We start from the raw sequence: 22,711 nt of genomic DNA on the forward strand, positions 1-22,711 counted from the left end.
TATTGTGACCTCAATAATCAGGATTATCAATTAGCCTAATAATCTTGACATCCCTAACCATTACTATTACCATTATATTGCCATCACATAAGGCGCTGGTACAGCTGGCAGCCCGGTGTAAACGCTCTCTCTTCTTTCTCACACTTATTGTGCTTTATCTCCTATATTTTGTAAATATAGTTAGTATATTTTTTCTATTTTACTGTACGATAGGGACACGCGCTGGAATAGTTTTTTTAATTCAACTGTTTTTGACTTTTTTCGGCTGGATTTGAGCGTTTTTCGTTGCGTTCGTTGTGTTGTTGTGACGTGAGCTAGCTCCGAACTAGCCCACCAGCCCCCCCCCCGCGCCCTCCGGCCGCGCTAAAGTACGGCGTGTCGTCGGTACACGTTTATTTACACGTTTATATGAAAGAGGAACTTCACGAACGATCGAGACACGCACTGGAATCGCTTTAAATTAACTTGTTTTGACTTTATTCGGCTGGATTGAGTGTTTTCGTCGTGCCGTGGCGATGTGTCTTGGCTCTGAGTCCCCCGGCTCCGGCCCCGCCCCCGGCCCCGCCCCCCCGGCTCCGGCCCCGCCCCCCGGCCGGCGCCGTACCGCGTTTCCACAAAGGAGGAACACATGAAACTGAGGAGAACAGTCGTCTTACCCGGAGATCGTCACGTTATCCCGTCGCAATACTGACCTAACCTAATACTGATGTGCAATTCTGTCGTATGTGCAATTGCTGTTGGAATTCATGTGCAATTACTGTGAAATTCATGTGCAATCTATGTGCTGTCGTGACACATATTCATGTGCAATTACTGTCGTGATCACACGCAATGGTATTTATGTATTTATTTATTTGTCTATGGGAGTTTTTATTTATTTATAGGAGATCTTCTACTGAAAGTGTTTTTTCAGACTTCCTATAAGTGATCTGTTCTTCTGTATCTACCTCTGTATCTACCTGCGTTGCGCCAATGAAATTTCCCCATGTGGGACAATAAAGGAATATCTTATCTTATCTTATCTTATTACCATTACTGTAACATTACTCAGGTAGAAGTACATAATAGTCCAAGATTTTGCTCAAGTAAGACTAAAAACCTCTTTAACATTTGATTTCTGATTTTAAGTTAATGTAAAAAGAAGGACAAAACCTTAAATTGTGCACAAAAGAAACCACCGAAATGAGAAAAACAAAGTCATTTCTGAAGAAGCGGCGCAAGAAACACAAATAATCAGTGAATATTGTCAACATACTATAAATCCTTTGTCACTTTAGATTCAGTCACAGCAGGAAGAGAAACCAAATGTTCAACTCAAATAAGAGTGCTGTTACTTCAAACTAATTATGAATTTAGAGGGAAAAAAGTGAATCAAAAACTACTCTCGAGAAGTGCAATTTGATTAAAAGTAGTCCTGGGCAAGCCGTATCCAAAGGTAACATCTGTGTATCTTTTTAATGTTAAAATATCCAATGTAATGAGTATTAAGAGTTATTAAAGTACCTGTTGCTCACACAAACTCACACAACAGCTCTACATTATTGATTCCACAGCGAGTAAACACTACTTTACTGTACTTTACTGTACTTTACTGTACTTTACTGTCCTGTATTGTCCTGTACTGTAGTCGCTAATGCACTGTGTGACCCAGATGCACGTATGGATTGTACAGAGATGGAACAGTTGCGAGACGGATCGTCGCGACACGAGACAGTATTGATTAATGAACACGCTGCTGTCATCGGTGAGTTTGAGTGAGCGGGTCTGTCTCATTCTAATGTGCACTGTACAGTGACCTTTCAGTTTTGATGTGATTTGTGGGAGAGTAAGGTTGTTTTTATCTCTAGGTATTTATATTATACTCTATCAGACCAGTATTTGCCATTAATAGAGAATACTTGCCCCATAGTCATAGTATTCGTCACCCTCATAGTCTAATCTAATCTAATCTGCAATAAACTGGTATCAAATATAAAAAAAAATCTTGTTGTAAGATCATAAATATACAGAATTAGCTTAATTTAATGTATCCTTTTTAATTACTGAGGCAATAATTAAAAGGTCCTGGACATAATAATATTCAAATATTAAATATTTAATATTTAATTAAAATGTCCTGGACATTCCTATAAGTGATCTGTTCTTTTCCTCTGTATCTACCTCTGTATCTACCTGCGTTGCAACAATGAAATTTACCCATGTGTGGACAATAAAGGATTATCTTATGTTATCTTATCTTAATAAGTAACAAATTTCCAAATTGCATTTAATACAATTATTTAAACAAGAAAACTCTGAACATGATCTTTTAGCAGTGTTTTTCATCCCAAAAATCCCTTTAAAAACCTGTATTATTTTTCTGAGTCAGGTCGCCTCTCCACAGATCTGACTTGTACATGGCCTGGTGGCTTCATTTGCTTGTGTTCACGGGAATAGATAGGGTTTAATGTCATACTGAGACACATTTAATACAATGACATCTCCAGGCGCAAAACTGGGCCAGAAAAGTTATGCGGTGCAACTTTATTGATTCAACAAACATTAAGTTTTAGTTGTGTTCTTTATTCTGATTTATTAAGATGTAAATGCACACAGTTTTGTGGTAATATTTCATAATGTATCATTTAGATTTGTCCACATCATACTTTTGTTTGTCCTGGTTAAATATTGTATTTTATTTATTTTTTAATATGGACATGGCATGGGACATTTGAATGTTTTAAGTGTTATAGCAGGTGTTTCAAGATGAGAAGGTTAAGTGCGTAACAATTTCACAAATCCTGTTCTTAAACCGAGACACTACAGCAAAACATTTCATTATTATTATTATTATTATTACGTTTTATTATTTTTGGTCAGTTTGCTCTCTCAACATTCTTCATGTGGTTTTCATGTGGAAACGATAATTATTATTTAATTTAATGCACTTCATCCATAGATTTCTCGGGGACATTGTAACTTCTTGAATGCCTTTTTATCCCGTATATAAAGATCACAAACTTAGACTCGCACCTACACACACCAAACTTTCTAATCTTGTACCTAACATGATTTTACAGAAGGATTTGTTGATATCTAATACTAAGCCTGATTTATTCACGTTTTAAGTTTAAAAGATTTGGCAAAAATTTTAAATGTTCACACATTTTCAGTATAGTTTACTCAAAAACTAAATAAGATATCCCAAATCCCCTCTGTATTTTTTTTTTCTTCTAACACAAAATCAAGCAATACATTTTAAACGTTTTTCTGTCCATTTTCAGATTCAAATGTCCCAATATTATGTGCAATTTTTGCCGTTTTTACACATAAAATACTGTACTTCTATATTAATTAAAACATGGCTTGAAAAACTTGTAATACATTTTTGTCTTAAATTTATGTGAGTAAATTACAGGAAAACTTTCTAATTGATAATTGATATATTTAAATTTAAGCTCTTTGTGTAGTTCTATCTCTTGACCGCTAGAGAGCAGCAAAGTACACCCATTCCCCTGCTCTTGTTTCAGTGCCGTTGGTAAATCGCTGTATAATTCAGATAAACAGGTGTCAGACTTAACATAGTTGTAAAGGTAAGTGTTGACTCATTTTGTTTCAGGTGTGTGTTTCACTTCTCAGTCACTGCAACCTGAGTCCAAATCCACAAACACACAGCGCCGCATTGTTCCCCCGCACAAGACTTTAATCTTCAAAGTGTCTCGGCTCAAAGACAGAGTGGGAATAGACAAGAACGACTGCAGTGTCAAGAGGAACCGTGCGCCCCGAACTCACGCAAGGAGCTCTGGACCCTTTCATGTAACCAGATGTCATCAAACAGTCACAAACGACATCACAAAAATACAGCACACAGTGAGAAATCAAGTTTGTCAGGGCATTTGAGTGTGCGATTGAATAAATGCTAAATCCATCCGTTTAATGCCAATTCCGTGCACTTTTAACCTCACGTTTTAATAAAAAAAAGCCAAAACTCTACATACGTCCGCTTGTGTCTTGATTTTCCTGTTACAGTTATGCTTTTCTCATCGTTTTTGGCAGAAAAATGCACTCACGAGCTATTTTTAGTCATTGTTACACTGCTCTGGAAAATGGCAGATAGTGATACTGTAAGTGTGGGATTTCTTTCAGGATATCGAGTGTGTGATTGTGACACTTCCTTCATTTATGCACAATCACTGGGGTAGGCATAGGTATTGAGGAATATAAGTACCAGGAATATATGTACCAGGGAACATAGGTACCAAGGAATATAGGTACAGGGGAACATGGGTACCGGGGAACATGGGTACCGGGGAACATAGGTACCGGGGAACATAGGTACCGGGGAACATGAGTACCGGGGGACATAGTTACCGGGAAACCTGGGTACCGGAGAACATGGGTACCGGGGGACATAGGTACCGGAGAACATGGGTACCGGGGGACATAGGTACCGGAGAACATGGGTACCGGAGAACATGGGTACCGGGGGACATGGGTACCGGAGAACATGGGTACCGGGGGACATAGGTACCGGAGAACATGGGTACCGGGGGACATGGGTACCGGAGAACATGGGTACCGGAGAACATGGGTACCGGGGGACATGGGTACCGGGGGACATGGGTACCGGGGAACATAGTTACCGGAGAACATGGGTACCGGGGAACATAGGTACCGGGGAACATAGGTACCGGGGAACATAGGTACCGGGGAACTTAGGTACCGGGGAACATAGGTACCGGGGAACATAGGTACCGGGGGACATAGGTACTGGGGAACATAGGTACCGGGGGACATAGGTACCGGGGAACATAGGTACCAGGGGACATAGGTACCGGAGAACATGGGTACCGGGGAACATAGGTACCGGGGAACATAGGAATGCACCCGATTGTGATGCGTAGACACTTCCTTCATTTAAGCACAATTATTGGGGATGTGGAACCTGAACCAGTAGCCTAGTTCCCCGGTCCATAGAAAAGAGGGAATATAGGTACCAGGGAACATAGGTACCGAGGAATATAGGTACGCACTCCATTGTAACGCGCAGACACTTCCTTCCTCGCTTTAATTTAAACAACACCGTGGACCCTGTAAAGGCCCTGATGCGGAGGCCGTACTCTTGACCCCTGAGCTGTGCAGTCTAAGTGGGCGATGCGTGGACATTTCGAGCCTCCGCAAACACAGCTGCACACGTCACGACGGTTCTGAATTATGGAACTGACTCGAGCCGGCCACGGGAAAAAAACAAAGTGCGGGTCGGACGTTTGCGTTTCAGTTTCCAAACGCCGGAGCAAACGTAGAATAGACACGTGATGGATGAGTTCATGAACGGACAGAGCTGATGAAGGTTTACTTTGTTTGAAACTGTATCCTGGTTACGAGACTTATGCGTTACATAACATCCATGAACTATGACCTAAATAAAGTATCGGGCAGTAGAGCAAAAATAGATTGAGCTCAAATTTTGATTCAATTTTAGGGTTTCTTTTAAAAACAGATAATTATATGACTGAATATTCCACTGTTCTGCACTGCTAGTTCTGATCTTGTTGTCTATTTGTTGTATTTAAATCTACTACACATTCATTTTGCATGTCCTTATTTTATTTGATCTTATTTTAAAATTTAGCCTATACTTTTTACTATGATTTTTATTATTCATTGTTTTATGTTGCATGTTAAAGCTGAAGTTTGTGAATTTCACTGACAATGGCAATAAAACGGATTCTGACGTAGAATTATCAAATGTATGAATAAGACTAATTAAATAGATTAGCCTCTAATGTCATTTAACACACAAAATTATCCAATTTATTCCTCCAACATCTTTGCCCAGTCCTAACATATTATCAAATATATGTCTAAAGTGCCTCAAAATTTGTGTAAACCGCATTAGAACATTGACTTGTGTGTGTTTGTTTGTTTGTTTGTTTGTTTGTTTGTTTGTTTGTTTGTTTTCATCTTGATATTCAAATTGTGGCATTCCATCAGAAATAAGCTAAAACATGCTTTAAATGTTCAAATATCAGACAAAATTAACCACCAAAGTGCGGAAATGTTACTTTTTATATGTAAAATTGTTTGTAAAATAATTTCGTCAGTTCTTTTTGCAGCTTGTATTATCTTTTTTATTCTTATAATCTAAGGATTCTGAGTTTAATCCCAGCTCCATGAAGGCCGGAAAGCTTCTCGAGAATTATGTCACGCTTACGTCACTCCCTGGTTTAAATGAAGAATGTAAAATAGGTGAATGAGTCTCAAGCTGCATAAGACGTTTAACATCTTCTATAATTAAAGGGAAAGCGAGAATGCAGACAAAATCCATTATCTGAGAATCCAGCTGCAAGGAGTAAATACTGACTTTTCTTTGCAAACTGTCACATTTCACACAAACACAACAACATTTCAAATCAACACAATAATTGCTCTTTCCAGCCAAAGAAACCAACATTCACCGCATTTTTCAGTTCTGATATCGAACAACAAACACTAAAACAGATACGGCTTTTTTAATTGAAACACTTATAACTTACCGTAAATCCAATCCAAATATGTTGAACTCCATTCTTTAACGGCGAGTTCACAAAATCAGGACTAGACCTGGACTAGACCTGGAAGTAAACCTGGACTAGACCTGGAAGTAGACCTGGACTAGACCTGGAAGTAGACCTGGACTAGACCTGGAAGTAGACCTGGACTAGACCAGGAAGTAGACCTGGACTAGACCTGGAAGTAAACCTGGACTAGACCTGGAAGTAGACCTGGACTAGACCTGGAAGTAGACCTGGACTAGACCCAGAAGTAGACCTGGACTAGACCCGGAAGTAGACCTGGACTAGACATGGAAGTAAACCTGGACTACACCTGGAAGTAGACCTGGACTAGACCCGGAAGTAGACCTGGACTAGACCTGGAGGTAAACCTGGACTACACCTGGAAGTAGACCTGGACTAGACCTGGAGGTAAACCTGGACTAGACCTGGAAGTAGACCTGGACTAGACCTGGAAGTAGACCTGGACTAGACCTGGAAGTAGACCTGGACTAGACCTGGAGGTAAACCTGGACTAGACCTGGAAGTAGACCTGGACTAGACCTGGAAGTAGACCTGGACTAGACCTGGAAGTAGACCTGGACTAGACCTGGAAGTAGACCTGGACTAGACCCGGAAGTAGACCTGGACTAGACCCGGAAGTAGACCTGGACTAGACATGGAAGTAGACCTGGACTAGACCTGGAAGTAAACCTGGACTAGACCTGGAGGTAAACCTGGACTAGATCTGGAAATAGACCTGGACTAGACCTGGAAGTAAACCTGGACTAGACCTGGAAGTAGACCTGGACTAGACCAGGAAGTAGACCTGGACTAGACCTGGAAGTAAACCTGGACTAGACCTGGAAGTAGACCTGGACTAGACCCGGAAGTAGACCTGGACTAGACCTGGAAGTAGACCTGGACTAGACCTGGAGGTAAACCTGGACTAGACCTGGAAGTAGACCTGGACTAGACCTGGAAGTAGACCTGGACTAGACCTGGAAGTAGACCTGGACTAGACCAGGAAGTAGACCTGGACTAGACCTGGAAGTAAACCTGGACTAGACCTGGAAGTAGACCTGGACTAGACCTGGAAGTAGACCTGGACTAGACCCGGAAGTAGACCTGGACTAGACCCGGAAGTAGACCTGGACTAGACCCGGAAGTAAACCTGGACTAGACCCGGAAGTAGACCTGGACTAGACCCGGAAGTAGACCTGGACTAGACCCGGAAGTAGACCTGGACTAGACCTGGAAGTAGACCTGGACTAGACCTGGAAGTAGACCTGGACTAGACCAGGAAGTAGACCTGGACTAGACCTGGAAGTAAACCTGGACTAGACCTGGAAGTAGACCTGGACTAGACCTGGAAGTAGACCTGGACTAGACCCGGAAGTAGACCTGGACTAGACCTGGAAGTAGACCTGGACTAGACCTGGAGGTAAACCTGGACTAGACCTGGAAGTAGACCTGGACTAGACCTGGAAGTAGACCTGGACTAGACCTGGAAGTAGACCTGGACTAGACCAGGAAGTAGACCTGGACTAGACCTGGAAGTAAACCTGGACTAGACCTGGAAGTAGACCTGGACTAGACCTGGAAGTAGACCTGGACTAGACCCGGAAGTAGACCTGGACTAGACCCGGAAGTAGACCTGGACTAGACCTGGAAGTAAACCTGGACTAGACCCGGAAGTAGACCTGGACTAGACCCGGAAGTAGACCTGGACTAGACCCGGAAGTAGACCTGGACTAGACCAGGAAGTAGACCTGGACTAGACCTGGAAGTAAACCTGGACTAGACCTGGAAGTAGACCTGGACTAGACCTGGAAGTAGACCTGGACTAGACCCGGAAGTAGACCTGGACTAGACCTGGAAGTAGACCTGGACTACACCTGGAAGTAGACCTGGACTCGATCTGGAAGTAGACCTGGACTAGACCTGGAAGTAAACCTGGACTAGACCTGGAAGTAGACCTGGACTAGACCTAGAAGTAGACCTGGACTAGACCTGGAAGTAAACCTGAACTAGACCTGGAAGTAAACCTGGACTACACCTGGAAGTAGACCTGGACTAGACCCGGAAGTAGACCTGGACTAGACCTAGAAGTAGACCTGGACTACACCTGGAAGTAAACCTGGACTAGAGCCGGAAGTAGACCTGGACTAGACCTGGAAGTAAACCTGGACTAGACCTGGAAGTAGACCTGGACTCGACCTGGAAGTAGACCTGGACTAGACCTGGAAGTAAACCTGGACTAGACCTGGAAGTAGACCTGGACTAGACCCGGAAGTAGACCTGGACTAGACCCGGAAGTAGACCTGGACTAGACCTGGAGGTAAACCTGGACTAGACCTGGAAGTAGACCTGGACTAGACCTGGAAGTAGACCTGGACTAGACCTGGAAGTAGACCTGGACTAGACCTGGAGGTAAACCTGGACTAGACCTGGAAGTAGACCTGGACTAGACCTGGAAGTAGACCTGGACTAGACCTGGAAGTAGACCTGGACTAGACCTGGAAGTAGACCTGGACTAGACCCGGAAGTAGACCTGGACTAGACCCGGAAGTAGACCTGGACTAGACATGGAAGTAGACCTGGACTAGACCTGGAAGTAAACCTGGACTAGACCTGGAGGTAAACCTGGACTAGATCTGGAAATAGACCTGGACTAGACCTGGAAGTAAACCTGGACTAGACCTGGAAGTAGACCTGGACTAGACCAGGAAGTAGACCTGGACTAGACCTGGAAGTAAACCTGGACTAGACCTGGAAGTAGACCTGGACTAGACCTGGAAGTAGACCTGGACTAGACCCGGAAGTAGACCTGGACTAGACCTGGAAGTAGACCTGGACTAGACCTGGAGGTAAACCTGGACTAGACCTGGAAGTAGACCTGGACTAGACCTGGAAGTAGACCTGGACTAGACCTGGAAGTAGACCTGGACTAGACCAGGAAGTAGACCTGGACTAGACCTGGAAGTAAACCTGGACTAGACCTGGAAGTAGACCTGGACTAGACCTGGAAGTAGACCTGGACTAGACCCGGAAGTAGACCTGGACTAGACCTGGAAGTAGACCTGGACTAGACCTGGAAGTAAACCTGGACTAGACCCGGAAGTAGACCTGGACTAGACCCGGATGTAGACCTGGACTAGACCCGGAAGTAGACCTGGACTAGACCTGGAAGTAGACCTGGACTAGACCTGGAAGTAGACCTGGACTAGACCAGGAAGTAGACCTGGACTAGACCTGGAAGTAAACCTGGACTAGACCTGGAAGTAGACCTGGACTAGACCCGGAAGTAGACCTGGACTAGACCTGGAAGTAGACCTGGACTACACCTGGAAGTAGACCTGGACTCGACCTGGAAGTAGACCTGGACTAGACCTGGAAGTAAACCTGGACTAGACCTGGAAGTAGACCTGGACTAGACCTAGAAGTAGACCTGGACTAGACCTGGAAGTAAACCTGGACTAGACCTGGAAGTAAACCTGGACTACACCTGGAAGTAGACCTGGACTAGAGCCGGAAGTAGACCTGGACTAGACCTGGAAGTAAACCTGGACTAGACCTGGAAGTAGACCTGGACTACACCTGGAAGTAGACCTGGACTAGACCTGGAAGTAAACCTGGACTAGACCTGGAAGTAGACCTGGACTAGACCCGGAAGTAGACCTGGACTAGACCCGGAAGTAGACCTGGACTAGACCTGGAAGTAAACCTGGACTAGACCTGGAAGTAAACCTGGAAGTAAACTGGACTAGACCTGGAAGTAAACCTGGACTAGATCAGAACTAAACAGAGACTAGAACATGACTAAACCCAGTCTGTACCGGGACAAACGTGGGCTCAATGAGGACCAAACTGGGACTAAACCCGGACTTAAACAAGGACTAGAACAGGACCAAACCAAGTCTACATCAGGACCGGGATCATGACCTCTCTGAGAAACTATGGAAGTGTCCTGTATGAATAAACGCTCACACATTATGAGACGTTCTGGGCCAAAAACACTGATTGGACAAACCCTGAACTGATTCCAGTGCATCAATCATTTCAGTAGTTTTGATGAGCTAAGATTTATTTTTTTAATAGACCTTGATTATTTAACTTATTTCAAGATGCACTTGCTCCAAATACTCCAAAAGTTGTTATTTTCCTATTTTTAGCTAAATTATCCTGTAACCAATCAGAAATGTCCTTGAACTAGTTTTATTTTGTCCAATGTTGTCATTTTAAGCTATTGAATCAAACCTGTAGTTATAAATAGTCACTTTTTGGTTAGTATTCTCTTTTTTTTTTGGCTGTTACACCTGTATTTGTTCTTAAGAATGAGAGAACAAAAGCGGCCCACGCTCGTATTTCCTGTCCAGTGTGGGCCGGATGATTATGTGGCTGGTGAAGCGCGGCCTGTCACTCATCGAGTTTATCCAGGGCAGGACTCAGGTGCAGCTGCCGCCGTCTGAACGTGTGAAGGTAATTTACACGCGACTCTCTGTGACATATTGTGTGATTTAAAGGTGAATTATCCCCGTGGACCTAAAACGACCACACACTTCTGACTTAAGTGACAGACGCTGAAAAATGCCTTATTTCATCTTCCAAAGTCATTGCTCGTTCCTGTATCAAGGTCGGAACTGTCATTTACATCTGAAGTAAGGTTTTCATTGGGTAACAGTTTTTGGATCACTTAATTACAAACGAAGAATTTCATAAGATTTTGATGTTATGGAAAAGGCTCGATATCAGTTTCCACATCGCAAAATATGAGTAGTATCTTTAATATAGATAAAGTTAGTTATTCAGACATTAGCTTTTACGCAGGACTTTTTCATGCAATTTAAGAAGATAACGTCCAATAACATCCATATAATGCCAAAATTAAACTGTGATTAAACGTATTAATGGACAAAAATGGGTTAATAGTTGTAAAATACAGCCGTAGAAATTAAAACATGAATAAGTACTTTAAAAACACGAGAAAGTTGAATACCTACAATCACTATTACTACAAGTTAGCCATTAAAGTGCCTATGACACTGAACACAAATGCAGTGAAGATAATCATATTTTTAGGTTAATAATTTTACTTCCTGGTTGTAATTGACGACATCACACACAGCAACCACTGGGCCAAAACTCATCTAACGTGAATAAAAAATAAAAAATAAACATTTGACAAATACAAATATATGAGAGCGTCTTTATTTTGTTGTATTGAGGGTCAAAAAAGATGTTTCTTTTGAGTAAATAACGCTTAAACTTTGGATGGAGCAAGTGTCCCTGGTGTGATGTCACTTCCTGTTATCATCTACAGATTTTTCAGCTTTCCTCCACAAATAGCTGGTCGATTGGTGTAAAACTATAATTTATATTTACAACAGCTACAAATACACCAGATAAAGTCAAAATGAGAAAATCATAAAAACCTGTCACGGGCACTTTAATGTGTTAAAAAGTTCAATTCAACGTAAGAATCTAAGCTCATTTCTAAGTCTTTCTAAGTATATAAGAATCTAAGTATTTACATTGAACCACACGATCATATTAAATAAAGTTGACAATTACCTTCCATTGTACGAAGTCGGTATTATGTACCAAGTATTTGTATTAGTATGGAAAGCGCTTATCTAAAGTCATATATATATATATCTTTGCCAGCTTTATCATAACTCGAAAAACGTGTGCACGGAATCTGGCGAGTGACCAAACTTTGCTGTACAAAAGACACGGGAATGAGCACACGTTTTATTTTTACACTGGGGTGAAGAGTTTGAGGTTTTGAAAATGACAAGTTGCACTTTTTTGCGCGGCCCCATCAGCAGCATAAAACCTGCCACGCGTGTTACAAGTATTTGTGCAGTATTACTATGAGTGTTTTTTAGTGTTTTCACATTCAAACGCTTACTTATTATTACTAAGACAGTGAGATCTTTAATCTTTCTGTCATTAATCGTGGTCTAACAACTAACTATTCCTCAAAACTGAACTTTTCAAATGACAAATTAAAGTTAAATGTGACAAAAACAGACAGATTTAAAGGTTATTGAACAAAACATACTTCATTTTGCCATAAGAAACCAAACACTGTACGTTTCCTAAGCTGCACTACATCTGTAAATTCAACTGTAAATGTGGTGTACATCATAAGCTTATTTTTCATTCTACAGCAGATTTAAATTGTGTTTCGTTTTGATTTTATGTATCGTTCATTATTTTATATCGCACCGAAATCACCACAGCAAGTTTCTATGTTTGTGAATTCTCTTCATTGACAATGGCAATAAACCTTTTCTGATTTTGACAAACAAATTGGAGTAAAAGTATTTTTTTTTATCTTACCTTGACATAGTCAACAGTCGCGTCCAGGCCGGCAGAGGGATCCCTGGGGAAAAAAGATAGAGATAGGGTCCGATTGAGTGAACACATCCTTCCAGCAGCAGCCCAACTGTAGATCTCCCAGTTTTTCACGTGGATTTCAACACAACCCGACAGTATTTGAGATGCCGGATCCTTGCATCTCACTTAGGCTCCACTTTAAGCCATTCAAACATGACCAGAACCATTACCCATGTGTGTGAGTGTGTGTTTGTGTGTGTTTGTGCGCCTGGTGCTTCCCCTGACTTCATGTGCGCTCGGTTGTGGGGTCCGCCGCGGCTTTGAGTCCCTCCCACATTCGTATCTCCTCCTCCTCCCCCCGTCAGAACACACATCGCGGCCACACGACCCGGCTTTCGGAGTCCACTGGCAAATTCACAGAAAGGTTACGACACGGCACGTATTTTAGGCATTCTCTCGCAGTGGCTCTAATCTGAAAAGTGGAGCTGGGCGCGATGGCAAAAACACATTCACAGTTCTTTCTTTTTCGCTCGAATTGATTTTATTTTGTTATATCTTGAAATTAAAATGGCTTTTGATGTTAATTTTAATCAAAAACTCTTCAGAACTTCAAATTTATGCTCAAAAATCACCTGTTTAGACTGGATTTGTCTCAACTTTTACACCACTGTTGTCTGTTTGTCTTTGAGTGTCTAAGAAAACACTATGTATAGGTTTATTTTTAGCTTCTGATCTTTAATGAATTAATGAACACTACATTGCCATTTAATACGAAAATTGTCCCGTTTCTTCCTCCTCTCGATTAAAAAGAATCCCAAATTTGATTAATTGTAGAGACCTAAAACAAAGAAAAATGTTTTGCAAGCGCGGTTGAACAATAAAGTTGTACAAATAATACGTTTAAAGTAGCAGCAACTTAAGTGGCAGATAATCTCGGATCATAGAGGCCACAGAAGCTTCTTATTTACGCCTCATTCTATTATTGTAACATGAACTTTAGGAAGCTTTTTTGTCAGCTATTTGTGCAAAAATTAAAAATATCTCTAAAGATAACTCATTCATAATAGGGCTGTTGGTTTAGTCGATTCATCCAGTCATTATTTGATTTAGATTATAACGATTTACATGAAACAACAGCAGAAAGGAGAAGATTAAGTTCATTTTGTCAAGATTTATGAGCGAAACATGTTAGTTTAATCTGCCTTTTTGTATAAATGCACTGTTTATAAGTGATCTGTTCTTTTCTTGTATTTCTGTATCTACCTGCGTTGCATCAATGAAATTTCCCCATGTGGGACAATAAAGGAATATCTTATCTTATCTTATCTTATCTTATGTATAAGAAGCTGTTTTTTGAGCGCTTTTTATCGAGTAATCGATCCGTCAGGCCATGTCTTTTGTAAATCAATAACTTCTTTATGCGATCACACGTTTCTAAATAATAGTATTTTTTTACATGCAACTCTTTCCTACAGTGGAGCAGAAGCCGACGACTCTGCGAAAGAGGTAATTAGCTCAAATCTCCAACTGCATTTGCGAAGGTTTGTAGTCGAAATCCCTTAAGCCTGCGCCGGCGTTCCCACGGGAATATCAGCACTCTGCAGTATTGACCAAATCAAGTACGCTCAGCTCCGAGTCCTTTTGCTTTAATGCGGCCTCCGAATAACGAGCAGGATTTAGTTATGCAACCAAACACGAGCCTCCGTTTACAGCCGCATGAAAGGTGGCGAGCGGGCGGGAGATTTCACATTTTATATCGGAGCCAATGAGACTGTGGCTGTCAACGGAAGCTCTAATCCAACGCATCCTGTCGGCAGCAGAACACGACCGCCCGCACACAGAGACAGACCACGCGGCTGTAACCGGGACGATGTCGACTCCCGCGGCCTTTCTCGGCGAGTCGAGCCTGAACGCGCTCTACGTGATGCGCTTCACGGGAAGAAACGCATGTCGCGGAGGTCAAAACGGAACTTTTTTAGCAATTAAAACCGATGTGCGACTAGGGACGGCGCTGTGGATCGGTTATCGGCGATATCGGAGTGTTTCCCCAGATATCGGGTCGGTGTGATATTGAAAATGTAGAATACATTTGTGACAGATTTCTTTTTTTCCCTGTACTTTGCCAGTTTCTGTTTGCACGTGTGTTTTATAGTAGAAAAAACTTCAGTTGTAGTCATCTGGACTCAGTTAGAAAAAAATAGACGTTCCGACTCTCATCCAAGAGTCATTGTCAATAGACACGTGTGTTGTTCTTAGTTTGACCTCAGTGCATCAGATTTGTCTTTTTGAACAAACTAATGAGTACAAATAGAAATAAAAGGCTAATTAGGCAAAAATATGGCTGCATGTTTAACAGAAAGTACATTTTGTTGTTGCTTTTACAGAAATTAAAAGTGGAAATTTGAGAGTGCATCTAGAACTTAACATAAACGTGTGATTGTGTTATCGGTATCGGCAAATATCGGTTTCAGTAAGACATATTATTTTGTTGGGACCGTCCCTGCGCACGGTGAGGTAAATGCAAGGTCAATTCATGGAACATTCCAGGCAAAGCAATATTACAATAGTCACAATTATGGATTAACCCAATAATCTTGACATGGTAAATAACAACATTTCACAGTCCGTTCACATTGTGCAATGTTTGAACCTCAATCAAAGGCGCATTTCAGCACATTTACACATTTCAGCACATTTCTGATGGATTGCCGACAATAATATTGTCTGAATTATGTCATTGGGATAATAACAAAAAACTATTGAGGTATTCATTTTGGTCGAATTGCATTTATCTTGTATTTTATTTCCCTTACATACGTGATGGTCCACAAACGTCGCCACAGCTGGAAGGACCTCTGAACTGGCATTTTCCCTTTCGCTCTTATGGAGGTCAAAGTTCATGCACAAACACAAGCCGGCCTCTTTGTGTGTGCGCATCGTGTAAAGTCATCAAGAAAACGAAAGTCTTTATCAGGTCTGAAACTAATGCTAGACTAAATTATTGTATCATAGCGGTGTAATATATCAAAAAGAGCTCATTAAAATAAAACAGAACAAAAGGTTATGTTGTAAACTTTCTAATAAGGCTATAAAGGTGATATTTTTTCACTTTTGAGATTTATTTTACAGACATTTCCGTTATAATATGCTAATCAGACCTCAACTAACACGTTCAAAAACACATTTCTGTAGTTTTACTTAATATTGTCGTCAGAATTCTCAAGATTTTCCATTTTTGTCCATATGTTTTTATTCAGTCGTCTGCACATAATATACACCATGATTTTTGACATCCGTTTATATCATGATTATTATCTATTTCTAAATGTGTCGTTCACAGTATTTTGTCCAAATCGTTCTTATTTTGACTCATGAATCCTCACACTTTGACTGCGACGGGACAAGTCAAGCAAAATTCCCTGACTTTCTTAAAATAAAACTACTTCAGCATTCGTTTATTCGACACAAAACAGCTCCATGTATTTTATTTTTAGCTGAATAAATGTTTCTTTAGGCACCCCCTTGTCAAGCCTCTGACCCTGCTCTGGATCAACACACTCTTATGGAACATGAATTAAGCGTTGTGTTGATATGTCAGTCTAATTGTTTGTCTGCCGCTGATAAGGCTGCAGTTCTTTCGTGTCGACGTGACATGGCCTGGTCCAGACATTCCAGCCTTTCGAAAAAATGACCACGGATAACTTTAACTGTTTCTGCACAGACGGCAAAAGCAAGAGCCGGGGGATTTCTGCTCCCGAGACCACAACACAGCAGGAAAACACACACATATAAAATAAACAGCAGCAGAAGAGAAAGAAGCACCAGGCCACAGTCTTTTTCTGTCCTGTTGTTCTTCATGTTTGGCCACACAAAGCAAAGTCTGACCACAAGTGTGTGCAAGACGCAGAGTGAGAGCTGCAGTGTCTAAGAGAGGCCAACAGAGGGCGCTGTGATCTAATACTGTATAGAGAAAGTACTGTACCGTATGTGGGAGAGAGGCGGTAAGAGGAGGATTGTGAATTCAATTAGTTAGCTACTTAGTTAGCTGTTAGTTCATTAAATATTGTATGAAAGAGTTTCGTGGATTTTTCTAAATTAATTGTTAGACAAAAAAACTACCTTATGGCGCTGTAGCCGATTAAATACATTTTTGTTTGGCTAAAATGGTCAGTGACGTGAAACAGCATCACAGTATCTCTATTACACGCAGGAGTTCATGCAAAAACAACACCAATTATTTAAAGAAAGAACAAGGAAACTATTTATATGTAAAAGGAAGATTAAAATAAGGATTTACTTCAGCAAACTTTAACCGTCCCATACAAATCCTTATTATCTAAATACAATAATAATTACATGACTGAAACACATTTTGGTTGACTAAAACGCCACCGACCAATTAATTGATGATAAATGATTAAAAAAAAATACCATTACAGGAGTGGACGAAGTTATTATTCCATTTACAACATTCAAATGACATTAAGGCGATCCATCAGAAAAGTGAGTGGGATTAACAACAAAGTGCGGGCAGAATATTATTGTTCAAGCTTGTTTAGAAGATCAAAATGATGTTTTTATATTTAGTCAGCTCTTTTTGCAGCCTTTTACTTAATATCAACAATAGACTTAATATTCTAACCTAAAACCTCAAAAACAACTGTGATATTATACATTTCTTGAATCTCTAGCCTCTTTTTCAGGTTGCATTTCCCCTCTTTGTATTGTACCATAAATGTCTGTAACAGTTCTCTCCACACCCACCCCTCCTGTCATGGTGGTCTTCAGAGCAGCCCACAGAGGTCCCCTCAAAGACAAACTGACCAATGGGAGCTAGAGAAGCATAAGGTCAGGGGTCAGGGGTCAGATGACAACATGAGCAATGGAAAGTCAAGACCAACTGTCCATGTGTCTGGACTGTCCTGCACTTTGAAGCTCCACTAGAAACTTAAAGGAAAGGAACTCATGTTTATGTGAATGAAGAGTTTGTGTTGTTGGATATGTCATTTTTGTATTTTTGTTCACAGATTATTTACTCTTTAACTGTTATTATTATATTATTATCATGAATTTAGCATGTTTTTTTTGCATCAGCTGCGCTCCTCTGCTTAGATGTGGCATTAACACGCCATCTACTGGAAGCAGTGGGAATGAATCATTGAAAAAAATGTACATAAGTTTAAGCAACGTGACTGTCATATGCACGCAGTTACATGAACATGATTTAATAGCAGAAATTAAAGTCTGGCAATGATTTAATTCGGATTTATGGACAGGAGACCTCCGGATTTCTGACACAACTCCAGATATGCTGTTGACGAGGGAACAACGTCATAACATTGTTTTCGCGTCTTAGAATAATTGTCTAGATCGAGAAACTGGACCAAATTTGTGAGGCAAAAACGTGCATATTTTTTGTGTACATATGATGCAAGAGGAATCGCAATTGAATCGAAATCGCAATTTGAACAAACGCATTTACCAAAGGCCGCAATCATTCGAGGGACATAATTTCCTGTGCAAACAACAAGATATGCTGTTCAGGCCTCAATAAACATTGTTCTAACAGGCACATGATTCTCACATTAGTTTAGCTGGTCATATTCAGTCTTCCCTTATGGCTCTTGGATGTGTTTAAAATGTAATCTTTGAACAGAATGCTACAATTAGAACAAATCACAACTGCAATGCTTGTGAGAAGATCAGAGCGATTAGATATAGATCATTTCCCTCCCTCTCCATAGGCTACTGTGTCTCCTCCATTCATCTGAAACACTGAGGTTGGCTTTTCACATTAAGTGGCTTTGATGCTGAAAAAGTACAGTCCACAGCGCGACAAACGCTGTTGAATCGCCACAGTCGCGGGTGAAAAACGAGCGAACGCGTTTGTACTTCTTACACAGCCACCTGCGGAGGCTGAATCCGACCCCGGGACAAAACGCCGGAGCGGTACGTCAACGGCGCCTGAAATGTATCCCGGGACGGAGAGAAAGCTGTGACGGCGATGCGTGATCCGCTCCGCCACGCCCTGACCTACAAAGGCAGCCCGGACGCTCCGAGCGACACACGCAGTCACAAAGCTGGGCCCTATCAGATCCAGCCGTCTGTAACTCTACCCTGGAGACGGGGAGATGGGAGGACACGATGAGGGATGAGCGCTGTGGTGCTTCTGAAGTCCTCGCTCGGACGGCCACAGCCCACAGCGCTTGGATCGGCGCGGCGCTTTCATCCCGAAAACACCTGCGTTTTATTGGGGGAAACTCAAGCTCGATCCGAAAAGTTCAACAGTGCGGCGATGACAGCGCCTTTTGTGAAACTCGGGGGAAACTTTATTGCTGCTCTGCGCTGATAACTCACCTTTGAAATGACTTATTGTCTATAATGCATCTTCTTTGTTTCATTTGTGCTTTTGTCTGTCACTGCCCACTTTGGAACCCACTGTTTTCAAATTTAAGTTATTTGTCTTTTTTTTTTTTACACACAACTGCATGGATGAAATTGGTGGCTACTTGTTCTACTTTTAAACACAAGCTCAAAGTTTGTGAAAAGCATGTGTTTAAACTGAGCAGGGCTGAGTGAACTCTGACTTCAGATGCTATCTTTGATGATAATAAGCAAAAACAATCGTTTTCGTTTCGCTTTCCACAATTAAACTCTGTGAAATGGTGCAATTTAGATATAACTGAGAACTACTTGGGGCTGCAGTGGACAGAACACATAGTAAACACATTTTAAAGAGTTAAACAAGTTAAATAAAAAAGTGCCAAATCTGGAAAAGTGGTATGCATTACTATATAAAGTATTTCAAATGCTGAAATAACAGGCAAGAATAGGAAATGTTGCTTTAATTATTATAATATCTAACACTAAAACTTACCTCTTTTAAAACATAACAGAATAATCAATTAAATACAAAAATTTAAAAACGTCAAGTTATATTTTGAATAAAAAACACCCTAAACACTAAATAAATATATTGTGTTTTGCACGTGACTATTTTGTGCTCAATTATATACAGTATTTTTAATGGATTAGCGTTCAAATTAAATGTGATTGCTTTGGATCAGCGTCAAAATAATATCGACATATAGACATAGTTTATTTGTTGAGGGTCAACATTTCACCTTTTCTGGCGCAGACCTGTTTAAAACTCTGTATAATCTCCAACACATGATCACGATGTTTGTGAGGCGCCTTGTGACTTGTGCAGACGATCTAACGAGACGCCATCATTACCTGTGTCCATGGAAGTCCTCTTTGATGTTTTGAACCAGAGGCGAGGGCAGCGGCTGGACCGGCCCGGGACTCAGCGGGGGGGCGGGGTACAGCTTGACTCGGGGGTCCCAGGTGTAGCCGCTCTGAGCCAGGTTTTGCCCCACTTTCTTTCGTCGGGGGAGAGTGCCGTGAATGGAAACCTGGTGGGACGTAGTGGAGAGCTCCGAGAGGCTGCCACCCGGGCCTGAAGGAAGACTGTGGACGAGACAATAATCAAGAAAAAATGTAGGTTAAAAATACTAAAATGTTCTTCTGACAACCACTTAGGACACACATTGTTTGTTTTGTCTGTAAACATGCTCTTGAGGATCTTTGCTTAGGTATTTCACTGGAATTACCATGGAGGAAAAAAAGATCTCACTATTTAAAGTGCCTACGACAGGTTGGACGACTGTTTGAACTGAAATGCAGTTAAGATAAATAGATTTTAAATGTTGCTAAAAATTATACACATTTTATCCCAGAATTGCACATTTTTTTGCTTCTTGTTTGCTTTTTTTTTTGCTTCCTGTTTGTAATTGATGACATCACACTATAGGAAATTACCCTTATGTCCCAACTTTATTTATTTGACAAATACAATTATATGAGAGCGCCTTTATTTTGTTGAATTAATGTTTAGATGGTCGAAAAAGTTGTTTATTTTGGGTAAATTCTGCATAAACTTTGGATGGAATGAGGGTCCATGGTGTGATGTCACTTCCTGTATTTTTTTTTTTACTTTTCTCCGCAAATAGCAACTGGTTTGGTGTAAAACTAAAATTTATATTTACAACAGGCACAAATACTCCAAATAAAACTAAAATGAGAAAATCATAAAAACCTGTCATAGGCATGGCCGGGATGTTAATGCACGCATGTAGACGTAATGTACACAGTTTAACGGCAGAGATGTTAAGAATAAGTTTGGCGATAATTTATGGACTTAAAAACATAAAGATTTTATTAGTGCTATGTGTTTCTCAGAGGAAGATGACCTCGTGAACAAGATCAATGACACAAGCGTGAATGAAGCTAAATACAACTCAATGTATGTAATGATAAAGAAGAGTTAGTTTTTCACTATACATATCCTTCATTACATTCACATTTATGAGGCTGAGCTCGTCAAAACTGGTTGTTAAGGCACACAATTTGAATTAGATTTAGAAAAAGTATAACCTGAAAACATCAACATTTACAATCTCTTTATGCATAAATGTTGTTAAAACTCTAGTTCAAACCTCTGCAAACATATTCTGAAATGCATAGGATTCTGGTATTAACTTATCAGGGCATATTTCTGAATTATGCCCTGAAGTATTAATGCTCCTGGTTGTGTCTCAATTGGGAACTCTGAACAGAATCCTAACAGCAAAACAGAAATCACAAATCGAATGGTAAATACATTCAGGCCTGAGTCTACAGGGGTACAAAAAAGGTGAATTGCTCTCATTTAAAAGAGTTTTCCCCCTGATGTGAAGCATAAAAAGTACACTTGACCATGAAAGAGTTCTATAATCGCATCTCTTTGAAAATTGGATCCTGACTTTAAGGCCTGTCCAAAAAAAATAAAAAAAATCCTAGACCTCACAAACCCTCTAAATACGTCACACAATTCGTAATTAAAGAAAACTGTCCACTTACCCCGACCTGGAGCTGAGCAGGTCCATGGAGGAGGCCAGTGACCCCTGGAGTCTCCTGGATGAGCAGGTGTTTGGGGCCCCCAGTGAGTACGAGGGCCCCGTCAGAGGTGTGTGAGGCGGCCCTGCACCCAGAGAGTGATGGTGCGTGTGCAGAGACCGGGGCAGACTGGCGAAGCGCCCCTCGGCCATCATCCTCAGCTCTGGACAAAAGCAGCACAACAAAGGCACATCGGTATTCTGTGAGAGCGCATAACCTCATCGAAAACGTTACGCAACAGAAGAAACACATCATAAAGTCAGGTGTCGTCTTCCTCTGTGAAATCGGACCTGGCAAACGCTGACAAAAAAAGCGGTTGTGATCTACGACACGCTGGTAAAGAGATACAGTGGCAACAAACAGGTACACTCAGGTGAACATGAGGTACACATGTGGCCCGCGGGAGGGGGAAAGCTTCTGTTGTCGCAGGAGAATCAGTGACATTATTCTGTACATTTTAAGATACTGTGCTAAAGCAGTTTTGCATTGAAATGGCACAATATCAAATTTTAGCGTTACAGTTATTTTGAGAATCTATCTATCCATCTATCTAATCATTCATTATTATCAACACAAAACAAATGGTGGAATCCTCAATTCACTGTCATTCACACTGTCTAATGTAATATCGTTCTGACTTTGAGACCAGCTGAAAGAAGTTAATTTGAAATAAACAGCCAAATAAAAAGCACTTTACTTTACTTTTTTTAGTCTATTGAAATGAAGGCGTATACTTCTAAAATTCACATAAACTTGATTTTTTTGCTTTAGCTTTTTAGTTCTAACATATTTATTTATTGTGACAGGTCCTCAATAATCATGAGCAATAAGCAATTAACCGAATGTACTTGACATCCTTAATTTGGCATTAAACAAGAACAATAAAAACATGTACAGTTTCCAGACTTGCAGTAGAT

At 41.0% G+C, this 22,711-nt stretch overlaps 1 protein-coding gene across 2 annotated transcripts in view; it reads right to left on the minus strand.

Moving 5' to 3' along the window:
• bcar3 (BCAR3 adaptor protein, NSP family member) overlaps window positions 1-22,711 on the minus strand; it is an 88,870-nt gene that overhangs the window by 31,530 nt on the left and 34,629 nt on the right. For both annotated transcript variants that reach the window (XM_072438441.1, XM_072438442.1), the window contains 3 exons: window positions 21,759-21,957; window positions 20,094-20,327; window positions 12,861-12,903 (listed from right to left, as the gene is read on the minus strand). In XM_072438441.1, coding sequence (XP_072294542.1) covers window positions 12,861-12,903; window positions 20,094-20,327; window positions 21,759-21,957 — 476 coding nt within the window. The remainder of the gene's footprint in view (window positions 1-12,860; window positions 12,904-20,093; window positions 20,328-21,758; window positions 21,958-22,711) is intronic.

Source organism: Eucyclogobius newberryi, unplaced genomic scaffold (assembly GCF_026437365.1).
Source record: "Eucyclogobius newberryi isolate DKJ021-1_F unplaced genomic scaffold, fEucNew1.0.hap1 SCAF_9, whole genome shotgun sequence".
In the NCBI taxonomy this organism is placed as follows: Eukaryota; Metazoa; Chordata; class Actinopteri; order Gobiiformes; family Gobiidae; genus Eucyclogobius; species Eucyclogobius newberryi.